Source organism: Astatotilapia calliptera, chromosome 17 (genome assembly GCF_900246225.1).
Source record: "Astatotilapia calliptera chromosome 17, fAstCal1.2, whole genome shotgun sequence".
Taxonomy (NCBI): Eukaryota; Metazoa; Chordata; class Actinopteri; order Cichliformes; family Cichlidae; genus Astatotilapia; species Astatotilapia calliptera.
Genome location: NC_039318.1, coordinates 37,776,605 through 37,794,961, shown reverse-complemented (window position 1 = coordinate 37,794,961; position 18,357 = coordinate 37,776,605). Strand labels below are relative to the sequence as shown.

General features: G+C 41.1%; 1 protein-coding gene across 7 annotated transcripts in view; it reads right to left on the bottom strand.

The window, feature by feature from the left end:
* csnk1g2b (casein kinase 1, gamma 2b) overlaps positions 1 to 18,357 on the bottom strand; it is a 41,157-nt gene that overhangs the window by 21,984 nt on the left and 816 nt on the right. For 5 of the 7 annotated variants that reach the window (XM_026148119.1, XM_026148115.1, XM_026148121.1 and 2 more), the window contains exon 2: positions 15,433 to 16,208. In XM_026148119.1, the coding sequence (XP_026003904.1) occupies positions 15,433 to 15,660 (228 nt within the window). In that variant the 5' untranslated portion in view covers positions 15,661 to 16,208. Of the gene's footprint in view, positions 1 to 15,432; positions 16,209 to 17,900; positions 17,964 to 18,317; positions 18,351 to 18,357 lie in introns of those variants that run through there. The other 2 variants (XM_026148116.1, XM_026148118.1) reach the window with 2 other exon arrangements.

Genomic DNA, 18,357 nt, shown 5'->3' with positions numbered 1-18,357 from the left:
GGTCAGCCAATCCAAATTAAGTAGCGCAGAGCCGAACCAATCACAGCCGCAGCGTCACGTTGCGTGACTTGTTACGTACAGCACAAGTGCCAAGCCGCACGTGTGTTTGTTTGGGAAGCAGCCAGCGGGTAATGGAGGAAATGAGTGTGCCGACAAGAAAAATCAACCGAGCGTGACCGAAGAGAAAACAGATGACGGTTCCAACGCCGGAGAGATTGTCGAACGGAAGAGCCATAGAAGTTCCGTAGTGTGAAGGTATTTCGGCTATTTCAAGTCTGACAAAAAACAGAGTAGCGTGCACTGTAAATTGTGCCGAAAGCAACTCTGGAAATACAATAAACTGGTGCATGCGTCACACTGTGCGCCACGTTATTGTTTCGGTGAAATGAATTTCTACAATACTGTTAATTCTACTCTCTGCAGTGTTTAAATGCTTACATATACACACAGTTACTGTCCCTCCACACATACGACTCGGTTCTGCTTCTATGCCCCAGCTTTGTTTACTTTTTCCCACCGAGGCTTCTAGACTTCTGATTGGCCAACATTTCTGCACGGTTAGGAATCTAGCGCCACCTGCTGCTTTGGCATGTTCATAGCAGCGTTTTCCTTCATTTCTGCCTTTATGTGTGGACGGGATTATTTTTAAAACAAAAACGGAAAATCTCCGTTTTCAAAAATACCCGTGTACGTGTGGACGTAGCCTCAGTCTCTGACTGGAAGCGCTAATTCGTCATTCGGCTTTTGTCAGACTAAAGTAACTGTTAAAACTGTTTGAAAAGCTCAGCTATACAACAAGGAGAGATTGAGAATTTCCTTTTAGTTCTCAGTTTATTTGATATTGACAAAAGTTAGTCAGTTTTGTCTGTTCTTCTGTAAAACAAACTAAGATTTATTTTTAGAATTAATATTTTGTTTCTAAGTGGAATTGACAGTTTAGTCTGTTTCGTTTGTTCTATTTTGAAACTTAAACGCTTTAGCGGCTGCCTTTTGTGTAGTTTGCAATATTTGTCTTTATTTATCTGAAAAAGTCTCATGTTCCTTAAGTACATCTACCCTGTTGAACTTATTATGGGAAATAAATATTTAAATAAAAACAAGCTGCTGATTATTTCACATTTTACTTGTGAGCCACGGCACATTTAAATCTTACAAATATAGTTATTTGGCTGATATCGTGATAGATATCGTTATCGCCTGAAATGAAAAAAAAAAATATCGTGATATGAACAAATCTCATATCGCCCAGCTCTATTGCACTGCCTTGCAATTAACTTAAATACCTATCGTACCACGTTTTACTTATTTTAATGCCAAACAGAACTTTAATTAAGTTTCAGGTCACACTTGAGGGACGTGAGAGGATAAAGAGCAGTTCCAGCTGGTGTACAACAGGCTTTTGTGATGGCATGGCTGATAATCAACACGCCAGGACATAATGTTCATTATATCGCAAGCTCCAGCTTTGCAACCTAAAATGTAATCTGATTAACCCCACTCTCATGATGACAAGGGCATTATAGACAAACGTGAAGGGGATAGAACAAACACACCCAACTTAATTCCTCTCCTTAATCTTCAATAGCTGTGCCACAGCCTTTGTTAAAACCCAAGTTTTAGTGCTTGGTGTACTGGCTTTACATGCCTAAAGTTTTGTAGCTTTCTGTGTGTTAAGTCAGCTACTCTACATACAAAAATATGAAAATTCCCTAAACTTTATTGAGCCCAGCAACTTCACTTTGATCAACTTGTTTCCCATGGGCATCTAATTCCAAAGCACTCCTATTTTAAATTATATAAACTGAAAGCTGAAAGGCTGTCAAGCTCCCACATTCACTCCATTAGGCCTTTATCAAATCAGGAGCATCGTCTACTTCTGGTGCCCTGCAAGGACGTAGGAGTGTGAACACAAAGTATGAGCCATGTTGAACACGGTGAGGGACTTTACATCCTTTTATGATAAATGGCTGTCAGGGCTATAAATACATCCTGTGGCTTTTGTTTAAGGTGCTTTCAGAAGACGGTTTAGCGGAGGTGGTTTTAAAAAAACAAAACAAAACATAAGAGCATTGACCAACCTTGCTATAGTGTTGCCTGTGTGCTAAAATGCCACCCACATAGGCCCTGGTTTAATCAAGGTGCCTAATTGTGGGGAAAACAAAAACAGCTGTGATCAGTGTTATACAGCTAGTTGGCTTTTTCCCTCTCTAATACACTGGATTTATTTGGTAATGTTATGTTATGTGTTTTGCAGTGTGCAACTTCTGCAAACAGCTGAGAAAGCTAGCATTTAAGCAGTCTTTAGGAATACATATGCAGGCTTCTTGAAGGACATTCAATTGTCTGCCTTTTGCTCTTTGTCAACATGATCCAACACTAGGGCTGGGCCATATCATCCCGTTCACGGTAATACCGGTGTAATGTTGGGCAACGATAAGAAAATGAAATATCGCGATAGAATATGGGTAAAACGCGCATGCGCAGTGCGCCTTTGTTTACATACGCACATGGCGGCGGCGGAGAATGAGAAGAGCGAAAGCGGATCGTTGAATGAAACAGATGAACCTGAACTGGTTTGTAAAAATGCTGCAGCTTCAGTGGTGTGGAACTGGTTTAGCTTTCGTCCGTCAGATACACAACAAAGCACTATTTTTGGTAGCGCATGCTAGCGGGCCGTCGTTATTACCGTGTTGTTTGGAAAATACGGCGCACTTAAAATTAATCCTTTGATTTTTCTGAAAGTCGACAGAGCTCCTTATAATCCCGTGTGCCTTATGTATGAACTCTGGTTGTGTTTACTGACCTGGAAATGATTTTATGTGCACGGCGCTCAAAAATCTGTTAAATGTTTCAGTACGACTTTGCTAAGCTTCGAAGCCGCACCGCTTGATGGATTGTCGGAGCATTACGGCTATCGTAGGCGGAGCCTCGCGGAGTGATACGTACTGTGCTTCAACATAATATTACTGTATTGTGTGTGTATAACCTCTTTTTAAGTTTCGTGGATATTATACATGGTTATGCTGAGGATATGTCGGCCAGTTTCCACTGGAAATGCCTTTTGGTTAAACTGTCAGCGAGGAATTTGCATTTGCACTGTTAAATTTTTATATTTATTTTAATGCACATAAAAAACAGCTGCTTGTGTAAGTGAAAATACATTGATGTTGTTTTTTTTTTTTGCACTAATAAAGTTGAGGAGTTGTAAAGTATTTTGTCTAGTGTCAATTATATCGTCAGTTATATCTTATCGCAAATTTTCAAATGTATATCGTGATAAATATTTTTGGTCGCCCTGCTCTATCCAACACTACTCTGCACATAATGATGGTGATTTTATTAAAAATATTTCAGATCTGGATTCATCACTCCATAAATCTGTGTCCTCTGATTTTATTCACTCATTTCTGATGAGGTTTCAGTAAATGGAACAATGGGGGCAGATCCTGTGTCAGTCTTTCTTAGAGACATGACTGCACATCTACGGTAGTTCTTTTAAGCCTGGCAGTTCTTTTGTCCTCCATTTGTCGAGTTTCATGAAAATGATTTAGAACCCATTACACATGATGCTGTGATATGATATGATATGATATGATATGATATGATATGCCAAGTTTACGGCTAACAGGTCTTTGGGTATCACCTTGCTGGTGGAAAACCGCTGGATTGTGCCGGTCAAACTGCACCATCTTTGGCATTTTTGTAGATTCAACTAAATAAATAGGAACAATTATGTGTTGTTGTGACAGGCTTGTAGTAACAAAATGTCCAGTGATTCATAGATCAGTGTTAAGTAATTTAACAAAAAGAAATATTTCTCAGATACAAACAATTATTCAGTGTCCTTAGAAAAAACTTTGAAAGGCCTCCAGAAAGACTGAAGAGCACTTTTAAGCAAGCCTGGCTCCTTAGAAGCAAAATATAAAGAAATGAGGGGTGGCTCAAGACTTTTGCACAGTGTACAAATGTAAACATATTATATTAATAAGCACATGGAAAACCCTTCTTTGAAAAAGAACTATACGCATAGTTTTCTAGAACATATGATGATGGGATAAGCCTTTGGCTGATCTCAGAGTCATCAAATACATATTTTTCTGCAATTCTTCAGAAAAAAAAAAGTACAGAAAAGCACAGAGCTAGTGAGTAGAAACTGAGGAGGCAATAAAAAGGAGTGGAAGCCTGAGGGAGAAGACGTGTGACTGCTCTGGGAAGTGGAGCAGGTCTCTCACACATGTCAGGCCATGCCAGGGAGGAGAGGGAGAGAATATATTCAATATATAAATAAGGGGCAAAAACAGATGGCAGATCGCAGGACCCTTTAAAACAGCTTACAATAGGAAACAGAGGCTTATGGCAGCTTTACGTACTTAAGAGTCATCTCTATTCCCAGCAGATGGGCTAAGCTATGGCTGTGTGAATGACCAGGGCCGAGCTACAAATGTCTGATGTAACATCTCTGTATATGATAAGGATTCTTCTCAGCTTCCTGCACAAATCAAGATTTTTTCTTTTCAAATCTGCTTCCTGGGCTTACTATGCATGCTCAGAATGGGAGCTATCCTGTAGCATGACTGGGCAGGGCAAAGGCACTATGGCGGAAGGAATACAATAGTAGGTTTTCATTGTCTTAAATGTATACTCAGCTGATCCACAGATTGAAAAGGGTCCTTCACCCCACCCACCCACACACCAACACCCCTGTACACACTCTATCTATATTGTATATGAGGAGTGAGGAACCCACATTAGAAGTGACACCAGCATTTAAAGACAGAGCCCCCAAACAGCCCTTCAGGTTTACTGGACTCACGTGGCGTACAGACTCTGCGACAGCTCGGACCACAATTCATATTCCAAGTCTAGCAAAATAACAGAAGTTCACATCAATATATGCCTGTCAGACCAGCAGCAGTTTTCTGCTCTAGATTCTTTCTGATGGGTTAATGGTCAGGTGATGGGGACATTTTGTGTGTTTAAAAGGGCACAGAGGTGCTATGCTATCTTTAGTGGAGTAACAAAATACAGGGCTCTATTAGGCACATTCCTAAAGTTAGAAAAAAAGAAAGACTTAATATACAGAAAACAGTCAGTTTTAGTGTCTTACTCTTACTGGCCACTCAAAGTGCTTCAGGACCTTGGCCTAGTTGAACCCCAGGAAACTGAACCCTGAGCTTCTGATTAATCAATGGCCAGCTCTGTGGGATCAGAACACATAGGCCAGGCCTTTCCTCCCCACACACATCAGGGAGCCTTGGCACCATTGACCCAGCTGCCAACTCAACAACTGTTCATCAGTGGACCACGTTAAATTAATAATCACAGCATACTGGTGTTAGCAGTGTTGTTTCATTTATCTTTCCCTGATTGTAGTTCTCCTGGCTGACTGGTGTACTCTGTGTGTTAAAAAGGCAACACAATAGTTTGCTGCTGACATTACATCTAAGCTGTTAAATTTATGATACCAAACCCTAAATAAAGAAAGGAAACTAACCCAGAGCTGTAGATTGTGACAGCTTTATCTCTTACTGACAAACCAAATCCTTATAAACAACTTCACAAGCAAGAAAGTAGGAGTAGATTTTCCAAAAGCATGACAGCCATTCAGACACAACACTGAAGCAGCTTCATTATAGGGTGTCTTCAGTCTAACTACTGAAGACACCCTATAATGGGCAAGATGGGAACTGAAACAGCTATAAATGACTACTAGCTGCAGCTCAACACTAAAAAGGTTACAGACTTGTTGATATCAACACAAAAACATCCCTTAGAGCCTCAAATCCTGCAGCTACAACAGCCTGCGAATGGCACAGAGTTTAAATGTTACATGCCATTTGAAGGATGACCCTTAAGAGCAAAACACTTGAAGCTTGTACAAATATACAATTATGTCATCAGCGATCAGTTGCTGGTTTCTGCATTATAACTTTTCATGGACTCCAAAGACTTGTAGACAGAGCAGACCGTCAGCACCACACAAAGTCCTTTTCCTGGGATTAACCATCTGCATATGATGTCATCTGGGCTAAATCTGATCTCCATTTCCACACAGCCGAGAAACATCAGCTCTGGCCTCAGGGACTGGGTAAAGTAACAACCACCAGATTACAGCAGAATAAAATAAAATTATAGCTGAAATCACCAAAAAAGACAGTAAGTTGTTTTGGTTGCACATGTAGCATCAACTTACAATAAATTTAGATTTAAAATAATTATTTTGTATTCATTTTGAACACCAGTTATATGGTGTTAAACAATTATTTTTACAGCTGACATATTCAGCTGCAAAGACGTATCATGTCATATTCATTAAATAAAAGAGATTGCGCCTTGACCCCCGTGAACAATATCATACACTTAAAATTGACTGATGAAGCAACAGCTGCACGGATGTAATGCAATTCATAAATAAATATCTGTTGTTCAGCCACGATGACATTGCATATGTATGCCTATGTCCAGGGATCAGACCCAGCATTATGCATAAGGCTCAGAATAGATGCTGACCTTTGCTTGGCTCCCAGTAAACCATTTCAAAATATGAAACTGACAATGTGACTCATCTCATCTTAGACAGAGCAACACAAATGTCAACAGAGTGCATCTTTACTTCCAAGCCATCACACTCACTTTAGTTGTGCTAATGGATCACCGTAGGCCTCAGACAAATGGCTGAGGTGTGCTTAGATTCTCTCAATTCAAGCTAGAGGTTAGAAGGTGGTTTTAAGAAGTCAGCGGTGTTCGAGGGCAACAGCTGGCCAGTGGCCAGCTCTTCTCCTGTTTCAGCTCAAATTTAACATGTCCAGATGGAATCATCAGCTGTTTCCCAAAACCTAGTGCGGCAATCAGGAAGTGCTGGGATCAGCCAGATTTAGACATTCATTTCATCCCAAAGAATCATCTTCCTTAGAAAGATTATTTTTAAACGCAAGAGGTGAAGAAGAACATTACGGACAAGGTCAAGAAACACTTCTTTATGCACACGAGTACAGTAAAGGAGTGGTGGCCTCTGACCCGTGTACACTATTATTCCAACTGAATTACTGCCTGTGTTAAGGAGTGGCTCTGTGACAGGTGTGCCACAGCTGAATGAATTGAGAAACACAACCATGTAATGTTATTATCAAGAGTCAAGATGACCTTAGCAGGAATTAGTGTTCAATATCTATTATTATCAGGCTTTGAGGTGGTTATAAGATGCCATTTACTGCAACCATAAACTGCTTTCCCTAATTTTATATTACAGTTATGGCTTATAGCTTCTGACAATTCTGTGCGCATTTAAAACATGTCAAAGTCAGCCGCTACAGACAGAGCAGGAAAAACATATTACGCAGTGATCTACACAGTCATGGGTTGTTCCACTGACATGAACCTTAATAGGAAGTCTCCTTTGTCTTTTACGGGACCGAGTCATGGCCAAAGTTTGATACGCTGAATTGCATAGCCTTGTTTGTTTAACTCTGAAACTGTAGCCACAAGTTGTGTAAATAAAGCCTAGCTAGAATTTCAGCTGATCATTGTTTATAACATCTTAAAAACACACACACACACAGCTGATGTGTGTGTGTAACAGTGCAATGCAAAACAGAAAACAATCAGCAGTCCTTACTGTATTTTATTTACACTTATTATATTTTAATTCCCTGATATGACAAAATTTTTCAATAGATTTAAAGAGCCTGTAGTTTCATTTCAAAGCTGACAAGCTTAACTACAGTCAACATGACAAAAAAATGACTCAGTGTCCCTTTCCTAATCATTTGCCCTAGATCCCGTTAAGCCCCAGCAATACGGCAGCATATCTGAATTTCCTACATGGCATCGAGCAGCTTTAACTCTGAACTCGAGCTTTGCCCCCTTCTCTTGCAAAGCAAACTCTCAGAAATAGACCGACCTGAGGTCAGTCTGGCTCTAGGTCTTTTCAAATGACCATCATCTGATTCTGGTTTGGTTATTTTGGCTCTTGTGTACCACCTCAATTACAATCCTGTAAAGAAAGTCAAGGCAGAGCGGTGAAGCATGCATTCACGGCAGTGACCAAAAAGGAGCAAAATGTGAGAAACTGGTGATGATTGAACATTGCATGTAATTTGGCGATGGACTCTAGAGTGTAACTCCTGAAACAGCTGAATGGAAAATGTGACTAGTGCTTTGGTTTGAACCAGGATGTGGACTTAGAAGCTACAATTACACAGCACTCACTGCTCCACAGGCACACACGCCCATACACCATATTCAAACCTATTTTTTATGCTGTCACGATTTTGCAGTGTCAGTGTTTTATGTACTTCTATAAAAAACACCAACATTTAAGACACAGACATTCCTGTGCAGCTTTTATGCCTGTGACAAAATCTTGACAAACATCAAATGTGAGTCTGCATGAACGCACTGTGTTGCTGCCAGCTACCGATTCATTTGAGCAGAGCAGGGGTGGGCAACTCCAGGCCTCGAGGGCCGGTGTCCCTGCAGGTTTTAGATGTGTCCTTGAACCAACACAGCCGATTTAAATGGCTAAATTAGCTCCTGCAGTTCTCCAGAGGCCTGGTAACGAACTAATCATGTGATTCAGGTGTGTTGACCCAAGGTGAGATCTAAACCCTGCAGGACACCGACCCGCGAGGCCTGGAATTGCCCACCCCTGCATTAGAGGATTAGCTAGCTGACTAAAGGTAGGCTTTTACATACTGTTGACATCCAAGGATCTTTTAACTCAGTCTGCCCAGCATGCACTCTAGAGAGCCAAAGCTAAAGCGTCAAGATGTCACTTGAATTCCTGACAAACATGCTGATAGAGCTTTTGCTCCTTCAAAGTTTTTCAACAACTGCCTCATGGCGAGCTGGTGTAAGCTGCTGAACTAGACCGCAACGAGAGCTGCTTATCATGATTCAGTGGGAGGCAGACAAGAGAGTTGGATCCAACCCCTCAGATTTCCATCACGACTGACCCAGCACTGTGACTGGCTTCACTCAGATACACTGCCTCACTCATATGCCTCTGCACCGGTGACTCAGCCACAGAACATAAAAGAGTCAACCGGAGACAATCATCTGTTCACCAAACATGATTTCAAACTTGGATTTGAAAAAATAAAAAAATAAAAAAATAAAAAAAGGAGTAAGGTATATAATCGACCATGCTATAGTTGGTCCTTCACAGAGCATGCTAGGCATGGTCATTTTCAAACAAACAAGTTCTTTCATAGATCAAATATTTTGTGAGACTATTTGTTGTACTACAATCTCTACATCCTGGAGTTTACCAGCACTTGTATGTAAACTACCACCCCTACTACATTCTGTAACACACAAAGAACGCATTTGTTACCCAACAAAAACAGAACATCACCTCAACAACCAGATATCAGACCGATGAATTATATGTGGTATGGTGATATTAAATATTACTCCATAAATGTGAGAAATGCACAACATTAAAGTCTGTTAAAACCACAAAATAAATAACTAAAATATTTCACAGCGAGTATCAGATAGTATTTATGCTTACAATGGTCATCCCTTGTAGTTACCAGTGTATACTGGTCCTCACTGGAAGCAAAACATTTAGTGAAATACGTAAAGTAACATTAAATGACTTTTTTGTTTCTAACAGAGTGAACATCTGCTCAGTATTATCAGTGCCTCAGCCACATACAAATAGATATGAGCTTTCGTTTGTACCTGGCTGTCTAGCAGCCTGAACATAATGCAGTCCCAACAACCATGCTGCTTCTCACTCCGTTTGTCCTTGTATAAGTTACTTAGTGGAAAGGAAGGAAGCAGTGACACTCCAAATTTGCCATCCATAAACAAAAATAAATAAATAAAGTATAATAAAACACTCTAGCGCTGATGGGGGAACTGCAGATTTACCACAGATTAAGGTTGTTTTTTGCTGCTATTTGACTCAGACTAAGCTATCTAATAAGGCTGTCTAAAACTTGCATAATGCACTCAGCTAGATCATTTCCCTAAATAACAATATGCACTCTGTCTTTTTGCACAGTGAAAAAAAAAACAACAAAAAACAGCGTCTTTTAAAGCCACAATAGCTTTACGGTGTTTCTTGATAGGCATCGTGTTCAAGTGTAAAAGGCAGAGACATCAGCAAAGCACATGCACCAATCAGACATTTTGTACTTTATCCAACTTGTAGATTTGACTATAACTAGCCCTAGTTTATAAATTCATATGGTGTCTTTCTATTCCTCAAAACAAATGTTGTTTTCCCCCCCACATCTGAAATGTGTCTGTCTTTAACAAGCACCGTCTACATAAAATACTCCTCTGCATGCACGTGGCTGGCACACAATGCACAGTAGGATGCTGTGTTTACTGTGTTCATCTCCCTAGATGGCCATCCAACATCAGCCCCCTCTCACTGAGCTATAGGGAGGCATTGGCTGTACAATAAGTATCAGCACCACACTACTTATTACTCTCCTCCTGCGTTCAGGAGATATTACAGACATTTGTCATAGCTAAAGGTAGTCATGACCACAAAGAGGAGACTTCATTTATTTGATTCATTACTGCCAATACCAGTTCTGAAGGCGGAAAGTATCACAGGCCATTCCTATCTGTCGATAAACAACCAGCTACATCAAAAGGGATTAGAAATAAAAACCAAACTGAAAAGATTGTAACTCAAAAGTCTGTTCAAAGTGGACTGGTAGACATCCTAACAAAAATGTACGCAAAAACTAAGGGAAGTGGTTGAGAGGGGGTTGAAGACCTCTCGAAAAACAATTAACTACAGATGGTAAGACAGAGCGAGTGCTACATCAAGACAGCAGTATTAAAATGAAAATCTGTAAAATGCCTCATGGATAGAAAGGTTTAGACGAACACGTTCTGATGGAGATGATGTGTCACTTTACCCTCTCAGTAAAGCCTGATGGGTGGCTAGTGTGTACAGTAAGCCACAACAGCAAGCAGACATTTAATGGTTTTGTTTCTTTAAGACTCTGGGATCTCCCCTTGGGAGTGAAGCCTGCACTGTACTTACAGCAGCGTCTGTACAGTCCTGCCTCCAACACGTAGGCACTTGCCAGTGTGAGAAAGCACCCAGCTGAACCAAAGACTGACCTACTGTGTGTCCACAAGGCCGGCCAACAAAGACGACCTTTCAGCACTTAGCAGCTTCTCTCTGCAGCAACGTTTAAAGCAATTCTCGATCCACTGCCAGAGGATCGAGTGCACAGGCCTTTCATACCATACCAACTCAATCTCTGTCTCTGCTATTAAGTGGCAAAGCAGGGTGAAACTGACATTCACCTTTTTACTTTGATTCACAGAGGTGCCACCAAAATACCCAGCCAAACACAGCATTCAGCAAACAACAGTACCAGCCAAAGACTAACTAATCATTACATGCCATCCTTCAGAGCTTAGCATTTAAAATTGGTTGTTACAACAAAGCAGATTAAAAACTACTTTCGTCAACCAGATTACATTTGTTATCCCAAGAAAATAGTTTTATTAGTTTCTTGGTAAAACAACAATCTTCACTTGACCGGGCATAAAGAAATTTATATTACACACTCTCCCTCTGTCTTCGTTTTCTCATCTACTCATTACTGTACATCAGAGTTTCTCCAAGAGATGTTGTCCAAAATGCACCATTAAATCAGGCTCTAGTCTATATTAAAGTCTATAATAGACCTGCAAGGAGTACTTAGCAAAGCAGAATAAGCAAACTTTAATCTTTTTTTCATACCATTCAAATGCAAAAAAATTTCTACTGTTTTTTTAAACACATATTTAGTAACATTTGTGTTACTAAGTCAGAGGCTCAGTAAACAAGCAGCATGAGAACATCTGATATGTTTCATGTGACATTTACAGTGGGGCAAAAAAGTATTTAGTCAGCCACCGATTGTGCAAGTTCCCCCACCTAAAATGATGACAGAGGTCAGTAATTTGCACCAGAGGTACACTTCAACTGTGAGAGACAGAATGTGAAAAAAAAAATCCATGAATTCACATGGTAGGATTTGTAAAGAATTTATTCGTAAATCAGGGTGGAAAATAAGTATTTGGTCACCTCAAACAAGGAAAATCTCTGGCTCTCACAGACCTGTAACGTCTTCTGTAAGACGCTTTTCTGTCCCCCACTCGTTACCTGTATGAATGGCACCTGTTTGAACTCATCATCTGTATAAAAGACACCTGTCCACAGCCTCAAACAGTCAGACTCCAAACTCCGCCATGGCCAAGACCAAAGAGCTTTTGAAGGACACCAGGAAAAGTATTGTAGACCTGCACCAGACTGGGAAGAGTGAATCTACAATAGGCAAGCAGCTTGGTGTGAAAAAATCAACTGTGGGAGCAATCATCAGAAAATGGAAGACATACAAGACCACTGATAATCTCCCTCGATCTGGGGCTCCACGCAAGATCTCATCCCGTGGGGTCAAAATGATCATGAGAACGGTGAGCAAAGATCCCAGAACCACACGGGGGGACCTGGTGAATGACCTGCAGAGAGCTGGGACCAAAGTAACAAAGGTCACCATCAGTAACACACTACAACGGCAGGGAATCAAATCCCGCAGTGCCAGACGTGTTCCGCTGCTGAAGCCAGTGCATGTCCAGGCCCGTCTGAAGTTTGCCAGAGAGCACATGGATGATACAGCAGAGGATTGGGAGAATGTCATGTGGTCAGATGAAACCAAAGTAGAACTTTTTGGTATAAACTCAACTCGTCGTGTTTGGAGGAAGAAGAATACTGAGTTGCATCCCAAGAACACCATACCTACTGTGAAGCATGGGGGTGGAAACATCATGCTATGGGGCTGTTTTTCTGCCAAGGGGACAGGACGACTGATCCGTGTTAAGGACAGAATGAATGGGGCCATGTATCGTGAGATTTCGAGCCAAAACCTCCTTCCATCAGTGAGAACTTTGTAGATGAAACGAGGCTGGGTCTTCCAACATGACAATGATCCAAAACACACCGCCCGGGCAACAAAGGAGTGGCTCCATAAGAAGCATTTGAAAGTCCTGGAGTGGCCTAGCCAGTCTCCAGACCTCAACCCCATAGAAAATCTGTGGTGGGAGTTGAAAGTCCGTGTTGCTCGGCGACAGCCCCAAAACATCACTGCTCTCGAGAAGATCTGCATGGAGGAATGGGCCAAAATACCAGCTACTGTGTGTGCAAACCTGGTAAAGACCTATAGTAAACGTTTGACCTCTGTTATTGCCAACAAAGGTTATGTTACAAAGTATTGAGTTGTATTTTTGTTATTGACCAAATACTTATTTTCCACCCTGATTTACGAATAAATTCTTTACAAATCCTACCATGTGGATTCATGGATTTTTTTTCACATTCTGTCTCTCACAGTTGAAGTGTACCTCTGGTGCAAATTACTGACCTCGGTCATCATTTTAGGTGGGGGAACTTGCACAATCGGTGGCTGACTAAATACTTTTTTGCCCCACTGTATATACTAAACAATTAGTGAACTGTTTGAGAACTGATTGACAGATTGATACATGTAACAAACAGCATATTTTCTGATTTTGTCATTTTTACAGTGATCAATGAAATCTGTGATAAAACGACAATATTCAACTCATGTCTAACTTATGTTCATAGATAACAGGACTGTTATTTGTTTTAGTCTGTCAGGAAATGCTCAGCAACAGCCTCTGACAAATCAGATACCCTACTTGACAGGCAGTGACACTCACGGGGTTACCCCGGAGAGCTGTGAGATCAGGGACAGACAGAAACAAGTGGACGGGGAACTATCTGCAGTCTGGGTGAAGGGAGAAGCCTTCTTCATGTCAACGCCAGTAATGCCCAGAGCTGTGCCAGCTGTTAAGTGTCCTGACCCATCCTGGCTCTACTATTAGGGTATTCCCATCTCTGGGAATGAACCTAAGATGCCACGAAACAGCAGTGTGTGTGTGCGTTTTATTTTTTTTATTTTTTTTTATGTATTCACTGAATTTTCTTTCCCGTGTCTGTCCTTTCTTCTATACCCATACGTACACAACCTGCCAACAAACTCACCCAAAGCTACACATGTGCAAACACAAAACATCAACTGTAATTTTACTGTTACATGTTGCTGTTTTTCTGTGTCTTTCTAAAATATCAGATAAATAAAAGCCCAGTAATAACACTGATGCTGAAAATGTACGCCTACAAAAGATAACGATAGTGAACCTGAAAGGAAGCAACAGAAGTCGTAATTTTAACTCTAAAAACAACATGAAAATACACATCAACAACAAAACAAAAAAAGTCCTTAATAACCCCGAGTCTACAGAGTCAAGTCGGGTCTGATGAGCCCTTTGGCAGACTTCACCCTGTTGTTATTTTACAGTCGGAGATGTTGGGTCCAGTAGCCACGAGATCCACATAGTGGTGTTACAGCCCTAATGCCAGATCCAGATATAGCTGGACACCATGGGGATAAAAATACCCAAACAGATGGGAGGGTTCACAGGCAGAGGGGGAGAGGCACCAAGCACAATTAAAGACTTCAGACAAGAGGAGGACTGCAATTACAGCTGTTTGCTAACCTCTGCCTTCTAGTGGTTAGCACAACCTTTAGTTAATACCTATTCAGCGATAACGACCTCCCTCAGAGACAGAAACGTTAACGTTAATCATATATAAATCATATGCCTAGCCCCAACAGCTTCAGTATTAACACCTACTTAGAATGGGAGTTAGACCTCTTCTTCTAGACTGACCAAATTTCAGGGGAAAAACAGATTTCAAACATCAAAGTGGTACAAGTGGCAACAAATTTATGGTGAAGAGAAAAGTTGAAGTGCTGAGGAAATGGCTGAGCTGTCACAGGCTGCCCCAGAATCAAGCAATCAGAAAACAAACAGGCCTTGACATTTCATGTGGTTTTCACAGTCTGTTTGAAAGCTACTAAACCAGTGCCGCTGGGGAAAAAAAAAAAACACCGCTCATGCTGACACAAAGCAAGTACACTACTGACTGAGCTTAAGGCCTGTGTGGGATTATTTAATAAGGGCCTACAAATGAATTAACATTATTCTAATGACGAAGAAATTGGTGAAAGGGAAGGAAGTGTAAAAATGATCTTTACAAGAATTGCTACTGTGCATGAAGTGACAAAGGTTACTAAAGAAACAAACAAACACTGAAATGCACTTAAGAAAAATGTTCTTTCAGTCGCAGTTTCTTCACCTCATCCAGAGGACAGCTGACTCAAAAGCATACAAGAGCAGGTCGTGGGAAAAGGGCCCCGTCTGATTGTTCTTATTTACTTCCTGTGTATCTCACTCTCAAACAGTCAAGTGCACAATGAAACTGGGCTGTAATTAAGATAATAACTTTTCACAATAGAGATTTATCAGAATAAGTTATTTGAGGACACCTGGAACAGTAGGTTTTTGTTTTCAATTTCAAGAGATAGTTCAAGAGATACTTACCAACTTAATGGCCACATATTCGTTAGTATAGAGATTTTTTCCCAGCCGCAGTTCTCCAAAGTTTCCACAGCCAATTTTTTTACCCACGCGGAAGTTTGGACCAACCATAAGAACTCCAGAATTGCTCCCTGTACTCCTGCCCCCATGTCCAGGCCTGCTGCTTGTTGTCTTAGACATCTTTTTCCCTTCCTCTGTCTCTCCCTTGCCCCCTCTCTTGTCAAAATCCATAAGCTTGTGATACCCTGGCCTCTCCACGGTTATTTTCCAGCCATGCAAACCATAGAAACTCCAATGACAATGGAGACTGTTTTAGGGAGGGGGGGGGGAGACGCCTCACAGGACAGAGGAAAGGTGTTGCTGTTAAAATGCGAAGCGGTTCAGAAGACACTTAAATGAGCCAAAACTGCAGCCGAATGGACCCGTGTGTCTATTGGACAGCTTTTTCCCTTTTTCTTCGTTTACCAGAGGGGCTTCTTTGTTGTGCGTTTCTCCACTCCAGTCTCAGAGCATCATGTCCCCGCCTGACAAATAGGCAGGTGATGTTAGGATGTGTCCAAAGACACACATGCAACACTAGTCATAAAAAAGCACTCGGAAACGCAACTACTGCATCCACAAGGCCACTTGGGAACATCTCCTGGAGTGCCTCATTCCTTCTGGTCAGCCTTCAGTGACACTTTGGACGCTCTCCATGATGCAGGGCCACAGCTTAGCGGGCAACCCGGAATTACACTGACAGCAGGAACGAACAGTCTGGGGTGATGTTGGTTTGTTATCTGAAAAAGAAAAACATGGCCAGAAATCAGTCCATAGGTTGTGATGTATTTTGGTATTGTCTCGACTAAGAGCCCAGGCCATCATTTACACACAACCCAATCATTACTCACGCTTACAACTGAAATTAGCTTGTTTGGAGATGGACAATTTGGACTGTAATTGCAGAAATAAAAGCTCTGCAATGGCAGGTACCTGCCATAACTTTACAAACCATCTACAAAACAATTAAAAATGGTAAAAATGCTGGTAAATTTAGCAAATTAATCACAACTTGTTCCAGCAACACTTGGGCCTTTATGAAATTAACATTTTCGACAGGGAAAAAAACAAACAAATTCAAGCCTTTTGCATGAGTATCACATTATGTCTACAGTGGCTGTTCCTTACTACGGCTGAAATGAGATCTTTATGCAGACTGACGCAAAGCAAATTCAATAAAGGAATCAATACGAGGAGAACTGTTGACCTCAGACATGAGAAATTACAGATAAAATATTCTAAAAGAAACCATGTAACAATGTGCTGTGTGTTTATAATGAAGACCAACATAGCTAATACTGCTAAATAACCATCTTGTTGTCGTCTTTCACAACCACACGCAGGCGTCTCTGCACAGAGCCACTCCGTCATGTCCATGATCTAAGATGTTGCTGAAGAGAGCAGGTAATGCAGGCGCTAGCTTGGGGCAGCTACTCTTTCCTATGGAAAGGCACTTACACAGATCAATGACTGCTGTAATGCTTCATCTAATCACAACATTTGCATCACTGGACAACATTATTGGAAAGATTCAGAAACAGTCTAGTCCACAGCTAGCTCAGCCGTGTCTGACCATCACAAGATAAAAAACACAGTATCATCAGCTAGAAGTTTGCTAGGGATGAGCAAGTAATTTTTTGTGTTTAAATACGTCTTTACTACAACGACACATTTGTCAAAGTGACTCTGGCCAATGCAGAATTCATTCCAAAGACTACAATGAGAAAAACAAAGCACTATATTATATATATATACCTAGGTTGCTTTGCATATGGTGACACTTACTACAGGAATTGTGGCGAAACTAACCTTGCCGGTCACGAGATAAGATGAACACTATGTGACGGAGTAAAACTTATCAGCTTGTGCATGCCAAAAGATGACAGCAGCTCCTGGAATGGTAGAGTGCATTATGCGAGGCACTTCATTTTTCAAGCTGCCGGAGGCCAATACACTATCAACACATTTAAAAATAACAACATGATGTAAGGACATTGGGCAAGTATGGGAATATTTCTGAAAAACACCAATGACCTCAGTATCTTGCTGTCTTGGTTAACTTTCCGTAGGCTGCCCATGTTTTCAGTCTGTCCCATTTAAGGAAGTGGTGCATTGTTTTTCCCATGACAGCTATTTGACATAACTATAGAGTTGTTAAAAACATGCAAAGCGAACAGCGACATATTTCACGTATCGAGAAGGTATTTGGAAGCACAAAGACAGTCCATTTATGAATGATCCCCCTCCAAAAGAAACCTCCCTAAGCCAGATAATGTCCCTAAGGCCAGTTTCATAAAGCTAACTAGCAATAACATTAGCAGGACCGTTTCAAACCGTGTAAATACGAACACAAACACCCACAGAAAATACCCCAAAATGCAAATGAGCAGCGGTAACCAAACCGGAATGGCAAATTTTCCCTCGTCACTTACCTTCCTTTTTTAGCTTAGGTTAATGATAGCTAGTTGCTAAGTTGCTACTGTCTTAACAGCTGTCATTTAGCGTTAGTTTCGGACAACCCAAAGACTCGCTTTCTATACTTGTTAGCCGATTTGTTTCCCCATAAAGAACGATAGATGGAAAACGCCGTTTTAAAAAAGTGAATACCGTCGGTATGAGCTTTAAGAAAGGCTCTGTAACATTACACTTGCTGGCTCGGCGGGCAAGGCCAGATACTCTAAAGCTATCGTAGCGCTGGCTAGGAAGCCCGAGTTAGCTTGACATCCTTCAGTCGTAGCTAGCTTGACTATTTAATTAAGAATTAACGGTAAGTGAATGTAAACATTTAATTTCAAGTTGTAGTTAAGCCAACATGTCACACAGTTGAATTAAGGTAACCTAGCTCGTACCTGCCAAAAACACCGATCCTCTTGGCCCAACGTCTGCTTT